Here is a 24,717-nt window from a genome sequence, read left to right on the forward strand (position 1 = left end):
CTCAAATAATGTTAGTCCTTGTGATACTGAGCAACTTTGCCGAAGACGCCATCTTTCTAAGTGATCAGGCTACTGAGCTATCCGCGAAACAAAAATTATTTGCTCACTAGCACCGCCTAGTGGCAAAATTTTGAAACTTTAGGCTCAAATAATGTTAGCCCTTGTGGTACTGAGCAACTTTGCCGAAGACGCCATCTTTCTAAGTGGTCAGGCTACTGAGCAATGCGCAAAACAAAAATTCCATGTCCACTAGCGCCGCCTGGTGGCGTAATTCCGTATCAGAATGACCACCGCATGTCAGCCCTTGAGCTACTGAACAACTCTTCCGAAGACACCAACCTTCCAAAACATCAGGATCTAGAGATATCATATGATACAAAATTTTGCATTCTTATCCCTCATGGTTCATATAGTGCAAATCAGAAAAAGCGCCCCTACCGGCCAAGTTCTCAACTAAAAGGATGATCCTCAACTCCTAAAGGTAGATCGTACTTAGCACTAAAACTTCGCCGAAGACAGTACTGTGCTATCTCTTTTGGCATACGAGATATTCAACAACACCCCCAAAGTGATGAAATCCCATAAGCCCTGGGTCTCCTATAACGTTCTGGTGTGTCTTATAGGAGTGAGCGTAATAGGAGTGCACGTTATAGGAATGCGTTTAATAGGAGACCCGACTGTAGTAACGTTTTTAACTCCCCCAGCTACCATTACCGCATCGTACACTACGCGTTGTGCAACCAGGCTCACCTCCATTTGGTTGACCACGAGACACTCTTTGTTTATCGAAAACCCTCTTTCAAGAGTGGCGTTTCCATGGCTTAGTATGAGGAGCTTTTTGACAAAGATAGTAAAATTGGGTAGCTCTGATGGTGAATTATTGATTGCATCCAACCAAAATTTGTCCAACCGAGTGTCCTGTCGCCCAGTGTTGATAGACTCGCACTCAAATGTCAATCAATACGCTCTCTCGAGAGAGCAAACTCATTAGAGATCTGCTTCGCAAATCTCACGCTTGAGATTTTGATGCAAAATCAACTCAATCAACTCAAACCGTAAAAAATGATTCAGTCGCAAAACCCGGCCAAAACTCGTGAAACCCGAATATTGTTGTTTACGTTAGAAAGGATTACTATAATTTTACCAGACTAACAAGAAATTATTGCCGTGTGTGAGTAAACTGTGGAAATACGAGACAATGAGTCAAAAAGGTGAGCCAACTCATCCGCGATTTTTTGACTGCTGAGTTGCGTGATTGACAACTCACGCATGAAAAATACCAAGCGTGAGTTGTGAGAAATTGAGTTTTTCACAACACTGCTGTCGCCTAAAACTTCCGGCAGCAGCTTTGGTTGTTGGTAATTCACAAAGAGTTGAGAACTCTCGCTTGACTTTGTCTGCAACAATACCCGAGAGATGATTTTTTGCCACAAGATGTTCTAGACAGCGATCGAGCCGTTTTGTGCACAGATCTGGAGAATTCCTCAAAAATTGAGGATTGAGGCAAGCCAGATATCTGGTTAGAGGATACCCAAGTGGAGATCTTTCAATCATTTTTTCAATGAAACCTTTGAAAAATGCCTTGCAATCGTTTTTGAATTGTAGAAATTTCTACTCCGATATCTTTCCCTTATTTTTGCTTTCAAGTGATTTTAGTACGGCTTTTGTTGCAAAACCGACGTCTACTTTTGCTGAAGACAAGAAATTATTATCCTCAAGCGAAATATCCGTGAGTGCATTTGACTTTTCCTTCAATATTTCTGGTTTGATTGCTTTCCCCATCATAAGTCTGAGCAGTTCAGTAAGCTCGTCATAAAGAAATGGAGCCATTGGAGCCTCAGACTGGAAATTCTTTAAAAACGGTTCGACATTTGCCGCTGCAGCAATGAAAAAGGTGAGCTTTGCTTCGAAGAATGGATCATTAATAGCTTCAGTTATTACCTCGAATACCTTTGATTTGATCACGGCAGGGAAACTTCTCTTGAAATCGGCACTCGATTCTTTGATTTTTTTTTGTCGTTTTGATTCTTCACGGCTCGTACATACGTTTTTAATGAGGGAAACATGTCCTTTGCCCTTTTGGCTACCGATTGGTTCTCAACCCACCTAACTGCACAAAACTTCAAAGGAAACACATCCGAATCCGTTACAGCTGTGAAATCGGCTCGACGAAGTGAAACATTTTTAAACAAATTGTACAAAGCCAACAAGAAATCCTCAATCCGCCATTCAGTTTTCTTCATTCCGTTCTTGAACGCGTTGTGCGTGACGTGCAAACCGCAGCTTCCAATATTAAGCAAATCGAAATCAACGCCCCGCTGTTCTTTCAGTTCGACATTCAAATTCTGTTGAAGGCATATGTTCACGTTCGGACCGTCCATAGAAATTTGAATTATCTTATCAACCCAGACAACCAGAATGTACGTATAACCAAATCACCTTTTGCGTTATGCGATGCTTACATGAGCAAAGTTTCACGTATAAGACGTCGCGAAAAGGCCTTATACGTACAAAAGTGGAGGCGATATACGTGCATATTTTATATGATGAAACATAACATGCAATGCGAGTGTGTAGATTTTCTTGCGAATCAGTCTGTACTCTTATGCGACTTAATTTATGATAACAAAATTTATTTGACAGCTGCTACGGATTGATCCGACTTACTTTGTACAAGTGTACGGGATGAAATCGAATGTACATATGGACTCATAAAATAGCGTTTTATGCGAGGAAACGCATCGATCAAACGATTTCATCCATCATGTAGTGCGGGAGTGATGTAGTTTGTACAAATAAGCAACTTTGTTCGTATACTGCTATGCGACTTCTGGTTGTCTGGGAAGAAGCTTAGGACTTGTAGACAAACAATCTTTCAAACCTTTCAGTATGTCCTGCGCTCTTGTTGATGTAAGAAACACGGAACCCAAATATCTGCTTGTTACACATTGTATTTCATCACACCAAAAACGTACGCCCACATCAAGCTGCTGACGCTGGGATATTTTATTAAGCGTTTCATCGAATCCAATGACGATTTCCGTGCAACTTGCCAGCCGTTTTAATAAGCCTTCCGAAAAAAAATGTGGGGTGGGTAATGTCTTTTACATTACCGCGGGGTTGACGTAGAACTACGATGGTTAATAATTTTATTTGTCATGTGTATGAATTTGTAAGTGTACTAGTTTTGTGTTGTTATTGATCGGATGAAGTTTTCAGAAGTTAACTCTTTTCGGACTCATTTTGGTAGTCCTGAAAAGAACCATTTGTCGTTCTGTGGTTCCGAGAACCAGTGTTTGGTGTTCCAGGAATAATGCCAGATGATTGAATTTGTTTGTTTGGTCGTTGCTTCCATGTGTTGCTTGGTTGGGTGATCGGTTTCTGGCTCCAGCTGTAGTTCGCCAAACTCCTCCAGTAGATTAGATGTTTGATAGCTCGGGTGCTTCGATCGTTAGAATCGATAGAATCGGTCCAGTGCTTTGGTTTGTAGCAATATCCATTGCATGAGCATGTTTATAACGAAGGAAGCATGTTTTATAACTTCAGAATAGCAGATGATGCTCCTCCCTTTTGTGCTCTTCGCTTTCTGATCGACCAATCTGGGAAATGGGTATGTGCCAATAATGTGTTGGGCTTGGAATTACTTGAAAATTGCGGAGAATGCTAATGCGTGAGAAATTGGTCGAACATGAATTGCTGGAAAGGTTGACATTAACTAAATATTCAATACGCGCTATTGATAATCAATAGTTTTCTTTATTATGACGGTAAATTTCTGATCCATGGGTGCCAAAATTATTACAATTGTTCAATGAGAATGTGTTTTCAAAAGCATTCTTAATATCGCAATTTTGTTACATGTGATAATTTTGCTAATCAAAGTGTTTCCATAAAATATGGAACATAAAAGGCGCTGTTGGAAAAGCCACTCTATTTTACAATCGTTGAGCACTCACCCCGACGGCACTGCAGCAGCGTCCGCGAGTACAATCTCAAATGGTTGAGTCATAAATTATTCATGACAAATGAAATTTTGTATGAAGCCGTGTGAAATTGATTTAGGAATATTAGAAGTTATAAATAAAGTCGGAAATATTTCTCTTTTAACTCTTTTCCACTAATTTGATGGCTCTGAAAAGAACCGATGGCTTTGTAAGCTTCGATGTTGTTACGGATAAATAACACTGCTCGGACCAGCAAAACTCAGGGGGCTTCTGGTATTTGCCCCTAACGGGATTGCTTCTTGACCACCAATGATGATTTTATCACGAGTCGAAATTTTGAAGCGCGGGTCAACAGCTCCTCGGCCGATGAAATTTGCGGCGGCGACGACGATGGCTAGCAAACAAGCGGTGAACCATAAAGCGAGAATGACTCGCCCGACTGTGTTCACAGTTCGACCGCAAATTCACCTGTGGACTGCTTCCTCTTCTTCTTCTAGGCGACGGCAGCGGTGATGGCTTTAGCTTCGGACGGCATCTTCTCTCGCTCGCTCGACAGTTTGATTTGAGCGAAGCAAGACAAACGGGGGCGTCCTTCGCTATCGATGTCTGTGCCTGAGAAGCACGCCCGGTCAGAGCAAGCCGATCTGTCGCCTGCTGAGATGCGAGCCAATCGGAGAGTGAAAAGCAAATGACGTCAAATTTTCTCTAGCCACCCCTATATATAGATTTGCTTGAAATCAACGTTCTATTTTAAAACAGTTATTAAACTATTTGGACAGGTATGTGGGATTCAGTAAGTAAACGACATGAAGCTTTGATGTCTTATCTTTCGATTGAGGTGCTAATCAAGAAATTTCGTTAAGCCAGCGAAAAGTTATAAACGTTTAAAATATTTCATGCCAGCGTAACGCTCTCGGTTTTGAAATTCCAATTTAACTCCTGTATAGAGAAGAAAGACGTACTTCTACGTCAATAAGTTTGCTGAAGACAGTTTTTGTGTAGGGCTATCAGATTTTGAGATAAAATGTTTTGAATTTTTCGTCGAAAAGTACACTTTAGTCAAACCGTTATTACTTATAAACTCGTGATTGGAAAAATTATTCAAAAATATATGTTAAAATTCAAGATATATCTGATGCTCTGTGAAAGTTTCATTCGAATCGGTCCATAAATAACTGAGATCTAACTTACCAAAGTTGGTCATTTTGTATGGAAAATCGAAAAAGTTGCAAATGCATGTGAATAAGTTGGGGCCTACCTTAGCCGAATGGTTAGAGTCCGCGGCTACAAAGCAAAGCCATGCTGAAGGTGTCTGGGTTTGATTCCCGGTTGGTCCAGGATCTTTTCGTAATGGAAATTTTCTTGACTTCCCTGGGCATAGAGTATAATCGTACTTGCCATACGATATACGAATGCAAAAATGGAAACTTTGGCAAAGAAAGCTCTCAGTTAATAACTGTGGAAGTGTCATAAGAACACGAAGCTGAGAAGCAGGCTCTGTCCCAGTGAGCACGTTAATGCCAAGAAGAAGAAGAAGAATAAGAAGATGTGAATAAGTTCTCAGTTTATTCGACAAACCAGCTAAATATATCATGGGTGCACAACAGCAACAGGGTAGCGGATCACAGGGATTTAGTTGAAATCTGGAAACGTAGCTCAATCTTGAAATCTTGAGCGATTTCACAAACCGGATTCTGGATTAACAGCTCAGCAGGATTCTAGAAGCGAGGTACTTCTCGCTAAGCAAGTTCGGAGGAGCTCTTACCAGCTCGAAAGCGGAAATGGAATGAAACTGAATTCGACGAAGGCAGCATGTTTTATAACTTCAGAATAGCAGATGATGCTCCTCCCTTTTGTGCTCTTCGCTTTCTGATCGACCAATCTGGGAAATGGGTATGTGCCAATAATGTGTTGGGCTTGGAATTACTTAAAAATTGCGGAGAATGCTAATACGTGAGAATTTGGTCGAACATGAATTGTTGGAATGATTGACATTCCCTAAATATTCAATACGAGCTATTGATAATCAATAGTTTTCTTTATTATGAAGGTAAATTTCTGATCCATGGGTGCCAAAATTATTACAATTGTTCAATGAGAATGTCTTTTCAAAAGCATTCTAAGTATGTCGCAATTTTGTTACATGTGATAATTTTCCTAATAAAAGTGTTCCCATAAAATATGGAACATAAAAGGCGCTGTTGGAAATGCCACTCTATTTTACAATCGTTGTGAAATGTTGAGCACTCACCCCGACGGCACTGCAGCAGCGTCTGCGAGTACAATCTCAAATTGTTGAGTCATAAATTATTCATGACAAATGAAATTTTGTATGAAGCCGTGACATTGATTTAGGAATATTAGAAGTTATAAATAAAGTCGGAAATATTTCTCTTTTAACTCTTTTCCACAAATTTGATGGCTCTGAAAAGAACCGGTGGTTTTGTTAGCTTCGATGCTGTTACAGATAAATAACACTGCTCGGACCAGCAAAACTCAGGGGGCTTCTGGTATTTGCTCCTAACGGGAATGCTTCTTGACCACCAATGATGATTTCATCACGAGTCGAAATTTTGAAGCGCGGGTCAACAGCTTCTCGGCCGATGAAATTTGTGGCGGCGATGGCAATGGCTGGGTGAACGCAAACAAGCGGTGAACCACAAAGCGAGAATGACTCGCCCGACCGTGTTCGCAATTTCTCCTGTGGACTGCTTCCTCTTCTTCTTCTTCTAGGCGGCGGCAGCGGCGATGGCTTTAGCTTCGGGCGGCATCTTCTCTCGCTCGCTCGACAGTTTGAATTGAGCGAAGCAAGACAAACGGGGAGGTCCTTCGCTATCAATGTCTGTGCCTGAGAAGCACGTCCGGTCAGAGCAAGCCGATCTGTCGCCTGCTGAGATGCGAGCCAATCGGAGAGTGAAAAGCAAATGACGTCAAATTTTCTCTAGCCACCCCTATTTATATATTTGCTTGAAATCAACGTTCTCTTTTAAAACAGTTATTAAACTATTTGGACAGGTATGTGGGATTCAGTAAGTACACGACATGAAGCTTTGATGTCTTGGCTTTCGATTGAGGTGCTAATCAAGAAATTTCGTTAAGCCAGCGCAAAGTTATAAACGTTTAAAATATTTCATGCCAACGTAACGCTCTTGGTTTTGAAATTCCAATTTCACTCCTGTATAGAGAAGAAAGACGTACTTCTACGTCAAAAATGGCGCCAAACCATGAGTAATGAGATACCCAATCTTTGTGCGTCCAAGTTCAAGCTTAGCAGCTATTTCGCTATCCGGAAACATTACAGAAAACAAACTGACCTGTTCTCCAGGACCTCTGTTTGAATTGTGGGTAATGATGGTTTGTAGCGCCCATAGAATTTCAGCAGTTGTTACTTTGTCGCTTAAAAGGTATTTTTTCATCAAACCTGAACCGGTGTCGGTAGCGCTGGAGCAAGGGGTGAGATCTGGCGACGGTTTAGCACCACTGTCTAAAAAAACATATCGATAATTGTGTAAGTCATAAAATTTCACTCTGGTGTTGTAAAGAGCTCATCCCAGAAAACACTTACCAACTACTGATGGTTTACTGCCGCTAACAACAGCAAACGAACTCATTGGTAGGACAGTACGCCGAACATTTACTTCTTGTTGATGTTTTTTGCCCTTTTCATGGCTCGAAAATGCCATTTTCCCCATAGTATCGATCTTGAAGGATTTTTTACACCATTCGCATTTAGCTGATTTTTTGTCCTGCGCATCAGCGGCACACCATGGAAACAACTCCTTGTATTTGGAAGAAAATGTCGTGGACATTATGGCTACTTTTTAGAACAATTGTTTTTCAAAACAGAATCACTTCGAACTGCAACGAAAAAGAATCCACTTTTTCTGCTATAGCACTGGTTGACTAATCACCTCTTCCTTTCCTTGCTGTTTACGATTGCATTTGTCTATTCCGTCAATGCATAAGAACAAAAAGGAATTAAGGAGACGACCAGTTTCTTAAATTTTAGCTCGAAACACTGTGGAGAGTAAATATTGACATTTATACATAGAAGACGTAAACAGGAACAAATGGAAATGGAACTTTTAGAAAGGGTTTTGCTTTGAAGTCGAACATTTTATGAAATTCGATCAAATTGTGTAAATGCAAATAAAAAAAATACTCTTTTGCATATTCACACCCAAGATTCTCAAATGTTAGGCGCTTTGTCTAAGGAAAAGCTTTATTTCCCGGTGGTCGTTAGAATTCCCGTATATTTCCCGTTTTTTTCCCGGTGTATTTAAATTTCCGTATATTTCCCGGTTTTCCCGATTTCCCGGTGCGCTGGTCACCCTGTCATTAGGTACTCGTCATGAAATTTGACATCTGCCTGCGCAACGATTTCGGCTCCGATACGCATAAAGTATTATCTTTCAGTGCTACAGCGACACGGTTTCGCCAGGTCCGTCCTTCCCACTTGGGCTCACATTGGGTACCACTTCTAGTACTGCTTTGGTCCCTCGGTAGTACGAAAGGTACCCAAGTTTGACAGATCGCAGTACACTTTTCACGGCATTCTAGATTACCTTATGAGCCATAAAATTTTGGGCGACTGCAAGGGACATGGAGGTCTTTAATGTGTCTTTGGTTTCGCGTCATCGTACAATAGAAATATTAGTAGTAGAACGCTAATGGCGCTGTTCTCACAAAACTGAATTAGTTTATTATCACCTTTTCATTTTATCTGAACCATTTTATCTAATATCAGCTCTTTCGAAAGCTTCGTACAAATGGAGAGAATGCTCCTTCAAATGATTTTTCAGTGCCTAAATTATTGACCGAAAATAAGGTGTGAACATGCGAAACTTGAGAATCGGAATCTTCTAACTTTTCTTAATCTCCAAATTCATATCGAGCTTTTGGACAGATGTCTATTTTTATTCGAATCCTAAGTAAGATCCTGAAATTCAAGGCAAGAATTTGTAAACTCCTAGCGAGCTACTTAAGAGTTCTTGTGGATGTCCTCCTGAAGATTTTTATCGGGTTTCATAGTGGCACCCTATAAATTTCTTTTGTGCACTGATACATAGTTTTGAGAACCACTTCTTGGTTACAAGAGCCACCAGCTAGAACAGCTGTTATTCAGACACTTTCACAAAATGATTAATTGGGCCAGGTCTATAATCCCATTTTAATCAAAGTACAGATAATTTTCTGTTGCAGACTTTTGGGTTATTATTTATTTGAATGTTTATTTATCTTGTGATAATAGTTGTTATGACGACGAACGCATTCTTCGATCGATTTTGTATCGATTTTTGACAGTTGGAAATGTTTCATGTGCAGTTTACACAATTTTGTGAAAGATTTGATATAATCAAATAACCATGATTTACGCAGCGTTTTACGCTGTTAAGTGAATACCCTTAATATATTGATATCGGCCGTCGTAATTGTATGTCCTTCTGAAAAGATATATTCTGCCACCTTAGATTTGAAATCGTATGTCATCCCCTTGTCTATCGTCTTCTGAGCTCTTCTTATTTCCACTAAGTGTTCCTTGAATCTAACCTCGAGAGACCGCTTTGTTTGACCAACGTAGACGACCTTACAGCTAAGGTCGAAATACGCGTATCTGTCAAAGGATACAATCTCTAGTGGAATTAAATTGTATAGTTTTCGGTTTTTCATCTATTTAGAATGGTGCAGCTGACCAAGAGAAGCAGGAATTCGGAAGCTAGGAGGAGCTCGGTGCCAGGAGGGTTTCAGAGGACAGATACACTCTTAAAAATAATGGAAGTTACTGTGGACGTAATTCATAGTATGACTGAATGACACATGATGTATATGAGAAAACGACACAAAAATGTGTCCTTGAAGAAGTATTGAACAAAAAATGAAAATTTACGAAAAGATCCTCGACCAGCGGGATTCGAACCCACGACCCTCAGCATGGTCATGCTGAACAGCTGCGCCATTACCGCTACGGCTATCACACACCCTGCTGTGGAGATATCTGTGGGTAAGAATTGTAGAGGTGCTGACCTGGTAGCGAGATCAGTAACTAGCCTGCGGTTGGTACGGATAGCCTGGTTGTTTTGTATAGTTTAGTTTTTTTTCTATCTTTATTAACGAGATTTTTAGCCCTGGGCTAGTTCATCTCGGGACCAATGGCTTTACTTCCCTTCCGAAGGAAATCGTCACTATAACCTTTTATGTCATAAGCGACTATGTCGGGGATGGGATTCGATCCCAGGTCCTCGGCGTGAGAGGCGTGTGTTCTAACCACTACACCAGGTCCGTCCCCTTCAAGTATAGTTTAGTTTATTTTCAACAGATCCACCAACACCAACAATTTAACATTGTCTTGTAGATTGGTAAAAACTTGGCACATTTGATAAAAATTCTTATGAAAATACTTCCTGGAAACAACGTTATTCTCAACCTTGTCGTATAAACAACTATACTTTTAGTCCAAATATATCCCCACCGGCTGGTTGGATGGCCTCATCTGCCCTATCTACAAGAAAGGGCACAGACTGGAGTGTGCCATTTACAGAGGAATTACCCTGCTGAATTCGGCGTACAAAATTGACCTGCGATCGATTCCAATTAGGTCTATCCAGCTTTTTACGCTAGCTATAAATCAACAAGGGGTGATTCAATTTTGACATGTCTTGCGTACAGATTTTATAGTAAAGTCTCAGCAGGGAATGATTTTATTCTGTTGAAGGAACTATCAAAATTTTCCGCTTGATTTGTTTTGCAGCTACACATTTCGTATTCAACTTTTTATATTTACATATCCCATTTTCTTCTAATCTTAAATAATTTTGTATGGTTTTAGGAAATCAATGATTAGGATCCATCGTAACTCATCTGGTGTGAACGAATTTCCAGACAATTTTTGGAAAATCGTGTTAATTGGTGAATGTGGATATTGAGCGCTTTTCTATGGAAGTAATGCACTCTAAGATGGCAACCAAATTGTCCGCTGATTTTCGTTTTTCATGGGAAGCGCTTGTCTATATGCTTACGACCTTAGTCTACGTTATCAGACGACCTAAACACATAGCGCCAACTTCCACACATTTGTGATAGGTTTGGCAAAGAAAGCCCTCCCAGAGTTCAATATTACATTGTTATTTTTTTTCTATTCTTACAAATGTTGCGTTTGGGCACTATTATTGACGATAGAGCCAAATGGAGTTTCAAATAACAAAAAAGAAAACCTGCCGTTAATTTCCATTAACATTAACAGAATAGACTGCTAGCCATAGACAATTGAAATTAGTTTTTGTGGCAATCAATGATAAATATCGTCCTACATTCAGGCTTAGATGGTCTTGTGTGTTAAGAGAGCATGTGGGAGCAATAAATATAAATCCGTGGATAATTGAGTACTCAATGAATACATTCAGAAATTACTCCGGAGATTCCTCCTAAAATTGCAGGAATTCTTTCGAAAATTCTTCAATAAATTGTCCAGTTCTCAAAGAACTTATCAAAGGATGTATCTAGAGATATTTTCAGCAATTGTTGTTGTAACTTCTCTGAAACAATTCTATGAAGTTCTCCTAAAGGAATGATGAAACTTCCGCAGAAATTCCTTATGAACTCATGCAGGCGTCCTTGAAAGAACTCCAGGTTCCATAGTTCAGTTTCCTTATTCGATTAGTAGTAATCCTGTTTAATGTACCTAAAATAAATAAAAAACCAAATGAAATTATAACAAGAATGTACTAATTTAAACTTCATGGTAAGTTTTTTGGTTTTGGTCTCCTGGAAACACGTTTATCAACATCGACAACATCAAAAATTTGTTTCGGTGCAGAGGTTGCTACGATCCAACTATAAACAAATTATAGTGTGGGCAAGAAATGTCAGAATTGATTCAAAATTTATGGCATACTAGCGTAAAAAGCTGGATAGGTCAATTTGTCAGTAAAGTTGCCTAGTTTGGTCCAAAAATAGAAAAACTCTTATGAAGAAGCGAATCAAAAGTACCGGGAACAGGATACATAATTCTCATTGGAATAATAATGTCTTTCAATATATTATTTTCTGCTTTCTTCACAGGGCACTCGAGGTATTCCAGCATGAGGGCCAACCGCTGAGCCGTATCCTGGAGGAGCAACGCGGCCTCTCCGATGGCTGCAAACTGGGTGGACCACTGCGGTACCGTAACGTTGTGTTATTCTGGCTTCGCTGCGAACAGGTTTGTAGCCCATCATTTGTTTGTGCAGTCACGATTGCTTTGCAGCTCATAATTGCAAAGCTGTAGAACTCATTCCCCTCGAAAAAGTATCACAATATGTGCATACATGCAATTCCAAATGGTTTTCATTATTTCGATATCTAACATGAAATAGCAACAATCATCAATGATCCATACAAATTTTGCAAGACTGTGTGCCTACTTAGTCTTAAGGCTAAGTAGCCCGTCATTCGTTTTGGCACCAATGATGACTGTTCAGCATGCATTTCAAAGTGATAAAACTCAGTCTTGATAGTTTATATTGACTTGAAAAAGTATCACTGTACGTGCTAACATGCAGAAAGTATGCTGATACTTTTTCAGCTGTGTCAGTGCAATACCAACTGATTTTCTTTGATTCGAAATCGTAAGTTTAATTAGCAACAATCATCAACGACGCATACAAATTTCAATGACGGCCTACTTCGTCTTAAGGGGGCAGGATCCGTCATTGATTTCAAAATTTTCAAAAGCAGTTTTTTCGTTCAAAATTGATAAATTTTCAGGGAAATGTGTTCACTGGATTCTATTCTCCAACCGAAACACAGTGAACACATTTTCATCGAATATTTTTTTTTGTTTTGAACAGAAAACTGCTTTTGAAGTTTCAATGATGACGATGACGGAGCGTTGAACGTTCTTCTTCTTCTTCTTGGCATTAACTTCCCCACTGGGACAGAGCCTGCTTCTTAGCGTAGTGTTCTTATGAGCATTTCCACAGTTATTAACTCAGAGCTTTCTTTGCCAATGTTGCCATTTTTGCATTCGTATGTCGTGTGGCAGATACGATGATACTTTATGCCCAGAAAAGTCAAGGAAATTTACATTACGAGAAGATGCTGGACCGACCTGGAATCGAACCCAGACACCTTCAGCATGGCTTTGCTCTGTAGCCGCGGACGCAAACCATTCGGTTAAGGAAGGTCCCAACGTTAAGCCTTATTATTAACTGATTAAGATAAAAGTTTTGATACCAACAAAGTCTGAGTTGCACCACCGCAATGCCTACTTAGTTTCGAAAGAATCGATGCATTTTAAGTAAAATAATCGGCTAATTCACTTGGCGCCAGTAGCACACGGAAGCCAGGCACGATTTCTCAAGTGTGACACATGATTATAATCTGGACAGATTATGAAGATAACCGTGAGTGAGGCGCGTGTGGGCAGTGCAAGCTTATCAATACGAATATAATCCGGACAAATGATGCAAGCGGATTATCACGCGGGATGCAAACTGTGCTTACATTGTGACACATTATTGTCCAACAAGGTGAGATAGATAAAAATTACGTGGCTCAGAAACAGTTTCGGATTTGGGCTGGCGCTTTCCCCGTAGACAGCTTTAATTGAGTGCAACTCAAATGAATTTCACAAACCAGTAAATGATGCGTTTCAACCTCTAGGAAACCCTTATGCCGGCAATTTGAGGAGGCGGAAGCGATTCGCTCAGCGAATCCAAAACGGTACCGCAAAAGCTAATAAAAGTGAAATTAATCTCATCTGATGGTGTGAAAGAGTGCAGGGTGGATTGCTGGATACAATCGAAGCAACCCACGAGATCCTGTATGCAACTTGCACAATGCTAGCCACCTACACGCGATTCTGCGATGGCCCCAACTATATGAACGACGTCAGAGCCGGAGACTACTAGATCGGATCCCAGTATGCGTTGGTGGTGGCAGAAAAAAAAGCATGAATGAAATTTTCTTCCAAACGAGTACAACCGCCAGCTATGCAGCGTGAGTAATTGGTAAATAGTCGTTGGCACGACGACGCGGCCTGCCTAGTTGGCGGAATGATTCATTCATAAAATCCGGTCGCTAACTATTGAAAAACAACTGTGCATAGAGTGCAGCATGTAGCTTGTACCGTGCACACGAAGAGCTAGCACTACATGGACGCCCACCATGCCATTCGTCGTCTGTCGTTGACGTTCAGATGAAACAAGCCTTCGAAGTTACATTCGGAATGGATGGATGAATGAATGAGTGAATGAATGAAAAAAAAACACGAATAAACGGTTTCCACCTCTGCGCTCTGTTTATCTTTTTTCCTGACCCCGGCCAACAATCATGGGAATGTTTTGATTGTTTCGGACGAATATTAGGGCAGGGGAGGTGGGAAAGGGCACAGAGACAAGAACCTACGACAATACGTATTGCTGCAGCAGTCGTCTGCAGATCATCAACCGACCGCCACAACGCCGTAGTCAATGATAATGATGACGGTAGTGCTGCCAATCGTATATAGTAATGATAATATCGCGTTCAGTCAGCAGTTACATAGTTAATCTTCATCACGATGACGGCTCGCTTTGTGTCACTGTGTCATGGCAGGGCGGTTGAGTGACGAGATGACGACGACGACTGACGACAAAAACAGATCACTCGACCGGTCTATCGCAAATCATCTGTTTTGAATGAGAATCGCAACAACGTGCAAGCTCATCGCCATCCGGAGTATTGTGCTGTTTTTAGGCCCTAAAAAGTTTATATACGCTCGACCTAGATTTGATAATCTCAATGAGTAGTAAAATTAGGTGGAAATATTTGAATGTATTCAAATCAGGGCTTATCACTTCACCATCTTAGCAATCGTTGTAACAGCTGCTACGGAAAGTTAGAAAAATAGGCCCACTTAGATGATTTTCGATAATCAAATTGTTCGGCCTTTAATGATTTAGTATTGATCTAGTAGGCGAACATGTACAGCTATCCTTCGATGTAGGAGATTCACGTCGACAGATTCGACAGAGATTAGGAGATTTACGGCCAGAGATTCGACGGAATCTCGTCCAGAGATGCAACAAAATCTCGTCCAGAGATTCGACGGAATTTCGTCCAGAGATTCGACGGAATCTCGTCCAGAGATTCGTCGGAATCAAGTCCAGAAATCGACAAAATATCGTCCAGAGATTCAACAGAATCTTGTCTAGAACTCGACAGAATCTCGTTCAGAGATTCGACAGAAACTCGTTCAGAGATTCGACTGAATCTCGTCCAGAGATTCAACGAAATCTCGTCCAGAGATTCGACGGAATCTCGTCCAGAGATTCGACGGAATCTCGTCCAGAGATTCGACGGAATCTCGTCCAGAGATTCGACGGAATCTCGTCCAGAGATTCGACGGAATCTCGTCCAGGGATTCGACGGAATCTCGTCCAGGGATTCGACGGAATCTCGTCCAGAGATTCGTCGGAATCAAGTCCAGAAATCGACAGAATATCGTCCAGAGATTCAACAGAATCTTGTCTAGGACTCGACAGAATCTCGTTCAGAGATTCGACAGAATCTCGTTCAGAGATTCGACGGAATCTCATTCAGAGATTCGATGGAACAACAGAATCTCGTCCAGAGATTCGGCAGAATCTCGGCCAGAGATTCGGCAGAATCTCGTCCAGAGATTCGACAGAATCTCGTCCAGAGATTCGACAGAATCTCGTCCAGAGATTTGACAGAATCTCGTCCAAAGATTCGACAGAATCTCGTCTAGAGATTCGACTGAATCTGGTCTAGAGATTCGACAGAATCTCGTCCTGAGATTCGACAGAATCTCGTCCTGAGATTTGACAGAATCTCGTCCAGAGATTCGACATAATCTCGTCTAGAGATTCGACATAATCTCGTCTAGAGATTCGACATAATCTCTTTCAGAGATTCGACGGAATCTCGTCTAAAGATTCGACCGAATCTCGTCTAGAGTTTCGACCGAATGTCTTCTAGAGATTCGACCAAATGTCTTCTAAAGATTCGACAGAATCTTGTCTAGAGATTCGACCGAATGTCTTCAAGAGATTCGACTGAATCTCGTCTAGAGATTCGACCGAATCTCGTCTAGAGATTCGACCGAATCTCGTCTAAAGATTCGATCGAATCTCGTCTAGAGATTCGACCGAATCTCGTCTAGAGATTCGACAGAATCTCGTCCAGAGATCCGAAAGAATGTCGTCCAGATATTCGAAAGAATTTCGTCCAGAGATTTGGAAGAATCTCGTCCAGAGATTGAAAAGAATCTCGTCCAGAGATTGAAAAGAATCTCGTACAGAGATTTGGAAGAATCTTGTCCAGAGATTCGAAGGAATCTCGTCTAGAGATTCGACGTTACCTCGTCTAGATAATTCTACAGAATCTAGGATTTAGAGATTCGACAGAATCTCGTCCAGAGATTCGACAGAATCTCGTCCAGAGATTCGGCAAAATCTCGTCCAGAGATTCGACAGAATCTCGTCCAGAGATTTGACAGAATCTCGTCCAAAGATTCGACAGAATCTCGTCTAGTGATTCGACAGAATCTCGTCCTGAGATTCGACAGAATCGCGTCTAGAGAATCGAAAGAATCTCGTCTAGAGATTCTACAGAATCTTGTCTAGAGATTCGACAGAATCTCGTCCAAAGATTCGACAGAATCTCGTCCAAAGATTCGACAGAATCTCGTCCAGAGATTGGACAGAATCTCGTCCAGAGATTCGACAGAATCTCGTCCAGAGATTCGACAGAATCTCGTTCAGAGATTCTAAAGAATCTCGTCCAGAGATTCGACAGAATCTCGTCCAGAGATTCGAAATAATCTCGTCCAGAGAATCGACAGAATCTCGTCCAGAGATTCGACAGAATCTCGTCCAGAGATTCGACAGAATCTCGTCCAGAGATTCGACAGAATCTCGCCCAGAGAATCGACAGAATCTCGTCCAGAGATTCGACAGATTTTCGTCCAGAGATTCGACAGAATCTCATTCAGAGATTCGACAGAATCTCGTCTAGAGATTCGACAGAATCTCGTCTAGAGGTTCGACAGAATCTCGTCTAGGGATTCGGCAGAATCTCGTTTGGGGATCTCGTCTAAAGATTTGACAAAATCTCGTCTAGACTTTCGACAGAATCTCGTCTAGAGATTCGACAGAATCTCGTCTAGAGATTCGACAGAATCTCGTCTAGAGATTCGACAGAATCTCGTCTAGAGATTCTACAGAATCTTGTCTAGAGATTCGACAGAATTTCGTCCAGAGATTCGACAGAATCTCGTCCAAAGATTCGACAGAATCTCGTCCAGAGATTCTGAAGAATCTTGTACAGAGATTTGGAAGAATCTCTTCTAGAGATTCGACGTTATCTCTTCTAGATAATTCGACTGAATCTAAAATCTACAGAATCTCGTCTTGAGATTTGACAGAATCTCTTCTAGAGATTCGACAGAATCTCGTCTAGAGATTCGACAGAATCTCGTCTAGAGATTCGACAGAATCTCGTCTAGAGATTCGACAGAATCTCGTCTAGAGATTCGACAGAATCTTGTCTAGAGATTCGACAGAATCTCGTCTAGAGATTCGACAGAATCTCGTCTAGAGATTCGACAGAATCTCGTCTAGAGATTCGACAGAATCTCGTCTAGAGATTCGACAGAATCTCGTCTAGAGATTCGACAGAATCTCGTCTAGAGATTCGACAGAATCTCGTCTAGAGATTCGACAGAATCTCGTCTAGAGATTCGACAGAATCTCGTCTAGAGATTCGACAGAATCTCGTCTAGAGATTCGACAGAATCTCGTCTAGAGATTCGACAGAATCTCGTCTAGAGATTCGACAGAATCTCGTCTAGAGATTCGACAGAATCTCGTCTAGACATTCGAAAGAATCTTGTCTAGAGATTCGACAGAATCTCGTCTAGAGATTCGACATAATCTCGTCTAGAGATTCGACAGAATCTCGTCTAGAGATTCGACAGAATCTCGTCTAGAGATTCGACAGAATCTCGTCTAGAGATTCGGCAGAATCTCGTCTAGAGATTCGACAGAATCTCGTCTAGAGATTCGACAGAATCTCGTCTAGAGATTTGAAAGAATCTCGTCTAGAGATTCGACAGAATCTCGTCTAGAGATTCGACAGAATCTCGTCTAGAGATTCGACAGAATCTCGTCTAGAAAAGTCGACAGAATCTCGTCTAGAAAAGTCGACAGAATCTCGTCTAGAAAAGTCGACAGAATCTCGTCTAGAAAAGTCGACAGAATCTCATCTAGAAAAGGCGACAGAATCTCGTCTAGAAAAGTCGACAGAATCTCGTCTAGAAAAGTCGACAGAATCTCGTCTAGAAAAGTCGACAGAATCTCGTCTAGAAAAGGCGACAGAATCTCGTCTAGAGATGCGACAGAATCTCGTCTAGGGATTCGGCAGAATCTCGTCTGGGGTTCGGCAGAATCTCGTCTGGGGATTCGGCAGAATCTCGTCTAAAGATTTGACAAAATCTCGTCTAGACTTTCGACAGAATCTCGTCCAGAGATTCGACAGAATCTCGTCCAGAGATTCGACAGAATCTCGTCCAGAGATTCGACAGAATCTCGTCCAGAGATTCGACAGAATCTCATCCAAAAATTCGACAGAAACTCGTCTACAAATTCGACAGAATCTCGTCTACAAATTCGACAGAATCTTGTCTGGGGATTCGGCAGAATCTCGTCTAAAGATGCGACAGAATCTCGTCTAGAGATCTAGAGATTGGACTGAATCTCGTCTTGAGATCTAGAGATTCGACAGAATCTCGTCCAGAGATTCGACAGATTCTCGTCCAGAGATTCGACAGAATATAGTCCAAAGATTTGACAGAATCTCGTCCAGAGATTCGACAGAATCTCGTCCAGAGATTCGACAGAATCTCGTCTAGAGATGCGACAGAATCTCGTCTAGGGATTCGGCAGAATCTCGTCTGGGGTTCGGCAGAATCTCGTCTGGGGATTCGGCAGAATCTCGTCTAAAGATTTGACAAAATCTCGTCTAGACTTTCGAAAGAATCTCGTCCAGAGATTCGACAGAATCTCGGTTAGAGATTCTACAGAATCTTGTCTAGAGATTCGACAGATTCTCGTCTAGAGATTCGACTAGAGATTTGACAGAATCTCGTCTAGAGATGCGGCAGAATCTCGTCTAGGGATTCGGCAGAATCTCGTCTAGGGATTCGGCAGAATCTCGTCTAAAGATTTGACAAAATCTCGTCTAGAATTTCAACAGAATCTCGTCTACAAATTCGACAGAATCTTGTCTGGGGATTCGGCAGAATCTCGTCTAAAGATGCGACAGAATCTCGTCTAGAGATCTAGAGATTGGACTGAATCTCGTCTTGAGATCTAGAGATTCGACAGAATCTCGTCCAGAGATTCGACAGATTCTCGTCCAGAGATTCGACAGAATATAGTCCAAAGATTTGACAGAATCTCGTCCAGAGATTCGACAGAATCTCGTCCAGAGATTCGACAGAATCTCGTCTAGAGATGCGACAGAATCTCGTCTAGGGATTCGGCAGAATCTCGTCTGGGGTTCGGCAGAATCTCGTCTGGGGATTCGGCAGAATCTCGTCTAAAGATTTGACAAAATCTCGTCTAGACTTTCGAAAGAATCTCGTCCAGAGATTCGACAGAATCTCGGTTAGAGATTCTACAGAATCTTGTCTAGAGATTCGACAGATTCTCGTCTAGAGATTCGACTAGAGATTTGACAGAATCTCGTCCAGAGATTCGACAGATTCTCGTCCAGAGATTCGAAAGAATCTCGTCCAGAGATTCGAAATAATCTCGTCCAGAAATTCGACAGAATCTCGTCCAGAGATTCGACAGAATCTCGTCCAGAGATGCGACAGAATCTCGTCCAGAGATTCGACAGAATCTCGTCCAGAGATTCGACAGAATCTCGTCCAGAGATTCGACAGATTCTCGTCCAGAGATTCGACAGAATCTCGTCTAGAGATGCGACAGAATCTCGTCTAGGGATTCGGCAGAATCTCGTCTGGGGATTCGAACGAATCTCGTCTAGAGATTCGACCGAATCTCGTCTAGAGATTCGACCGAATCTCGTCTAGAGATTCGACAGAATCTCGTCCAGAGATTCGACAGAATCTCGTCCAGAGATTCGACAGAATCTCGTCCAGAGATTCGACAGAATCTCGTCCAGAGATTCGACAGAATCTCGTCCAGAGATTCGACAGAATCTCGTCCAGAGATTCGACAGAATCTCGTCCACAGATTCGACAGAATCTCGTCCAGAGATTCGACAGAATCTCGTCCAGAGATTCGACAGAATCTCGTCCACAGATTCGACAGAATCTCGTCCAGAGATTCGACAGAATCTCGTCTAGAGATTCGACAGAATCTCGTCCAGAGATTCGACAGAATCGTGTCCAGAGGTTCGACAGAATCTCGTCCAAAGATTCGACAGAATCTCGTCCAGAGATTCGACAGAATCTCGTCCTGAGATTCGATAGAATCTCGTCCTGAGATTCGATAGAATCTCGTCCTGAGATTCGACCGAATCTCGTTAAGAGATTTGACGGAATCTCGTCAAGAGATTCGATAGAATCTCGTCAAGAGATTCGATAGAATCTCGTCCAGAGATTCGATAGAATCTCGTCCAGAAATTCGAAAAAATCTCGTCCAGAGATTCGATAGATTCTCGTTCAGAGATTCGACAGATTCGACAGAATATCGTCCAGAGAATTGATAGAATGTCGTCCAGAGAATTGATAGAATGTCATCCAGAGATTCGACAGAATCTCGTCTAGAAAATCGACCGAATCTCGTCTAGAGATTCGACCGAATCACGTCCAGAGTTTCGATAGAATCTCGTCCAGAAATTCGAAAGAACCTCGTCCAAAGATTCGACAGAATCTCGTACAGAGATTCGACAGAATCTCGTCCAGAGATTCGACAGAATCTCGTCCAGAGATTCGACAAAATCTCGTCCAAAGATTCGACAAAATCTCGTCTAGAAGTTCGACAAAATCTCGTCTAGAGGTTCGACAGAATCATCCAGAAATTCGAAAGAACCTCGTCCAAAGATTCGACAGAATCTCATCCAGAGATTCGACAGAATCTCGTCCAGAGATTCGACAGAATCTCGTCCAGAGATTCGACAGAATCTCGTCCAGAGATTCGACAGAATCTCGTCCAGAGATTCGACAGAATCTCGTCCAGGGATTCGACAGAATCTCGTCCAGAGATTCGACAGAATCTCGTCCAGAGATTCGACAGAATCTCGTCCAGAGATTCGACAGAATCTTGTCCAGAGATTCGACAGAATCTCGTCCTGAGATTCGACAGAATCTCGTCCTGAGATTCGACAGCATCTCGTCCTGAGATTCGAAATAATCTCGTCCTGAGATTCGACAGAATCTCGTCCTGAGATTCGACAGAATCTCGTCCTGAGATTCGATAGAATCTCGTCCTGAGATTCGACAGAATCTCTTCCAGAGATTCGACAGGATCTCGTCCAGAGATTCGATAGAATCTCGTCCTGAGATTCGACCGAATCTTGTCCTGAGATTCGACAGAATGTCGTCGTGAGATTCGATAGAATCTCGTCCTGAGATTCGACAGAATCTCGTCCTGAGATTCGACAGAATCTCGTCCTGAGATTCGACAGAATCTCGTCCTGAGATTCGAAATAATCTCGTCCTGAGATTCGACAGAATCTCGTCCTGAGATTCGACAGAATCTTGTCCAGAGATTCGACAGAATCTCGTCCAGAGATTCGACAGAAACCCGTCTAGAGATTCGACAGAAACTCGTCTAGAGATTCGACAGAATCTCGTCTAGAGATTCGACAGAATCTCGTCTAGAGATTCGACAGAATCTCGTCTAGAGATTCGACAGAATCTCGTCTAGAGATTCGACAGAATCTCGTCTAGAGATTCGACAGAATCTCGTCCAGACATTCGACAGAATCTCGTCCAGAGATTCGACAGAATCTCGTCCAGAGATTCGACAGAATCTCGTCCAGAGATTCGACAGAATCTCGTCCATAGATTCGACAGAATCTCGTCCAGAGATTCGATAGAATCTCGTCCAGAGATTCGATTGAATCTCGTCCAGAGATTCGATAGAATCTCGTCCAGAGATTCGATAGAATCTCGTCTAGAGATTCGATAGAATGTTGTCTAGAGATTCGATAGAATCTCGTCTATAGATTCTGATAGAATCTCGTCTAAATTCGATATAATCTCGTCTAAATTCGATAGAATATCGTCTAGAGATTCGACAGAATCTTGTTTAGAAAGTCGGCAGAATATTCGACAGAATCTCGTCTAGAGATTCGACAGATTCTCTTCCAGAAATTCGACATTATCTTATCTAGAGATTTGATAGAATCTCCTCTTAAAATTCGACAGAATCTCGTCTGGAGATATGACAGAATCTCGTCTAAAGATTCGACAGAATCTCGTCTAGAGATTTGACAGAATCTCGTCTAGAAATTCGACAGAATTTCGTTTAGAGCTTCGGCAGAATCTCGTTGAAAGTGGTTGGCATTGTCTTACATTAAAAATTACCATTTTATTTTCTCATTCGCCATCTTGGATTTGAAGGCCAGTAGGCGTGTTTCGACGCATAATTTCTTCGAAGAAAAGAAAATTTTCTTGCTAGTCTCATGTACATGGGAAATCCCGTAGAGTATGGGAACAATTATGCGGGTCAATTACAGTCCTAAATGGGGGGCTAGCTGTACTTGCACTTTCCATTTTTCAATTGAACCATCAAAACCGCAGCTTTGTGGTTTTCCATCCAATAAGAATGATTGGCTCCATAATCACAGACAGAGTGCCAACGATGTTTTGTTGTCATCCGGCGGCCTCGTCGTCAGCCGGTGGTGGTGACTTTTGATATTCGATCCGGTGCAAGTCATTTTCCAATATATGTACAATCAAGTCTCGTTAAAAACGTCGATGAATATTGCTGCATGCCTTCGTTCACACGAAAGATTAACTTTCTTCTCATCTCCTCCTCCTCTGGCTCTCCGCGCGCTGTTCATTGACAGGAAACGCTCAATGCCCGACTGGACGCTCGAGTGGATTCGATGGTGGCGCAAGGCCTACTTGCCGAGATAAGACAGTTCTACGAGCGCTTCGTGAAACCCTACGAGTAAGTACTTGACTGAAATCATCCACAGCAAGCCGTGGGAAATAGCAACCAATCGCTCATTCGTGCATATATGCGCCTACTTTGTTGCTTTCGTTGCAGGGATAACGACTTCCATCAAGGCATTCTGCAGAGCATTGGGTTCAAAGAGTTCGTCGTTTACCTGGAGAAGTACGATCGGGAACACGATCAACTGATCACCGACTATATGCGGGGACATTTGGGCGCGGAAGGAAGTCCTCCGGAAGGACTGCCATTGCTCCAGAAGTGCCTCGACAATCTAAAACTGGTGACGCAACGTTATTCCAAGAAGCAGATAAAATGGATAAATCATCGATTCTTGGGCAACTCACGTCGGGAGGTAATAAAAATATGTTATGCTACGAGAATCGGTACAGCTGGTGCTTAGGAGCACGCTTTACGTGACACGGTTTGATTTCCCATTTTCCCCTGTGATGCCCAACCTGATCTTCTCTGCAGTGGGCAATAAAGGGAAAACCATCAAACATGTCCCGTTGCGTGTCCGAACTTTGCTGGGCATCGATTTGATTGCCCTTGTTAGCGTGTCGGAATTGAGTCATCCTTGTCTTTACTCATCAGGTTCCCCCGATTTACGGGTTGGACACGACCGACGTCGCCAAGTGGAAGGAAAATGTTTACACCCAAGCCGAACAAGTGGTCGAAGCAATCCTGTCGGGTGAAACACCATCGAAGCAACCGCTGCCTAAGATGACCACCGCGCGGGAAGGTTTGAACGAGGAAACTTCGTTCTTTTGCGACACCTGTCAGCGCACCATAGTAGGCGAGTACCAGTGGCAGTTGCATTTGCGATCCAACAAGCACAAAAAATGCGTCCAGAGTAAATCCAAGAAGGCGAAGCTGTCGGGTGACGATGGGACAACGTAGGCGGTGGATTTGCCGTCAGATGTCACGTGAGTAGTAATTTGCTTGATGATTACGCAATAGATTTTTCAGAAAATATTATTTTACCTATTATGATTTGTGCCGAACAGTCCTTGTAAATGGTTTACTAATTTCATGTTTAAACTATGGAGTGACCGTGCTGGATTTTTTCCAAGAATTTCCATGGAAGTTTAATCAGAAATTGTACCAACTACGACTACAGAAATTGCTCTTGAATTTCGAAATCGAAAGGAAATGATATTAAAATCGAATCGAAATCGAATCGAAATCGAATCGAAATCGAATCGAAATCGAATCGAAATCGAATCGAAATCGAATCGAAATCGAATCGAAATCGAATCGAAATCGAATCGAATCGAATCGAAATCGAATCGAAATCGAATCGAAATCGAATCGAAATCGAATCGAAATCGAATCGAAATCGAATCGAAATCGAATCGAATCGAATCGAAATCGAATCGAAATCGAATCGAAATCGAATCGAAATCGAATCAAAATCGAATCGAAATCGAATCGAAATCGAATCGAAATCGAATCGAAATCGAAATCGAAATCGAAATCGAATCGAAATCGAATCGAAATCGAATCGAAATCGAATCGAAATCGAATCGAAATCGAATCGAAATCGAATCGAAATCGAATCGAAATCGAATCGAAATCGAATCCAATCCAAATCCAATCCAAATCCAATCCAAATCCAATCCAAATCCAATCCAAATCCA

General features: G+C 41.9%; 1 protein-coding gene and 1 long non-coding RNA gene across 2 annotated transcripts in view; one reads left to right on the forward strand and one right to left on the reverse strand.

Annotated features, from left to right (window-relative positions):
- Positions 1-24,055, forward strand: part of LOC5571578 (tRNA dimethylallyltransferase, mitochondrial) — a 763,523-nt gene extending 739,468 nt beyond the window's left edge. The window contains exons 4-7 of the mRNA XM_021838779.1: positions 12,003-12,141; positions 22,971-23,074; positions 23,174-23,432; positions 23,672-24,055. Coding sequence (XP_021694471.1) covers positions 12,003-12,141; positions 22,971-23,074; positions 23,174-23,432; positions 23,672-23,977 — 808 coding nt within the window. The 3' untranslated portion in view covers positions 23,978-24,055. The remainder of the gene's footprint in view (positions 1-12,002; positions 12,142-22,970; positions 23,075-23,173; positions 23,433-23,671) is intronic.
- Positions 7,344-8,372, reverse strand: LOC110674719. The gene is made up of 2 exons (XR_002499125.1): positions 7,510-8,372; positions 7,344-7,428 (listed from the first exon to the last, which is right to left on the reverse strand). It is a non-coding gene; the product is annotated as an uncharacterized LOC110674719 (long non-coding RNA).
- Positions 24,056-24,717: the final 662 nt, after the last annotated feature.

The sequence above is a fragment of the Aedes aegypti genome, chromosome 1 (genome assembly GCF_002204515.2).
Source record: "Aedes aegypti strain LVP_AGWG chromosome 1, AaegL5.0 Primary Assembly, whole genome shotgun sequence".
In the NCBI taxonomy this organism is placed as follows: Eukaryota; Metazoa; Arthropoda; class Insecta; order Diptera; family Culicidae; genus Aedes; species Aedes aegypti.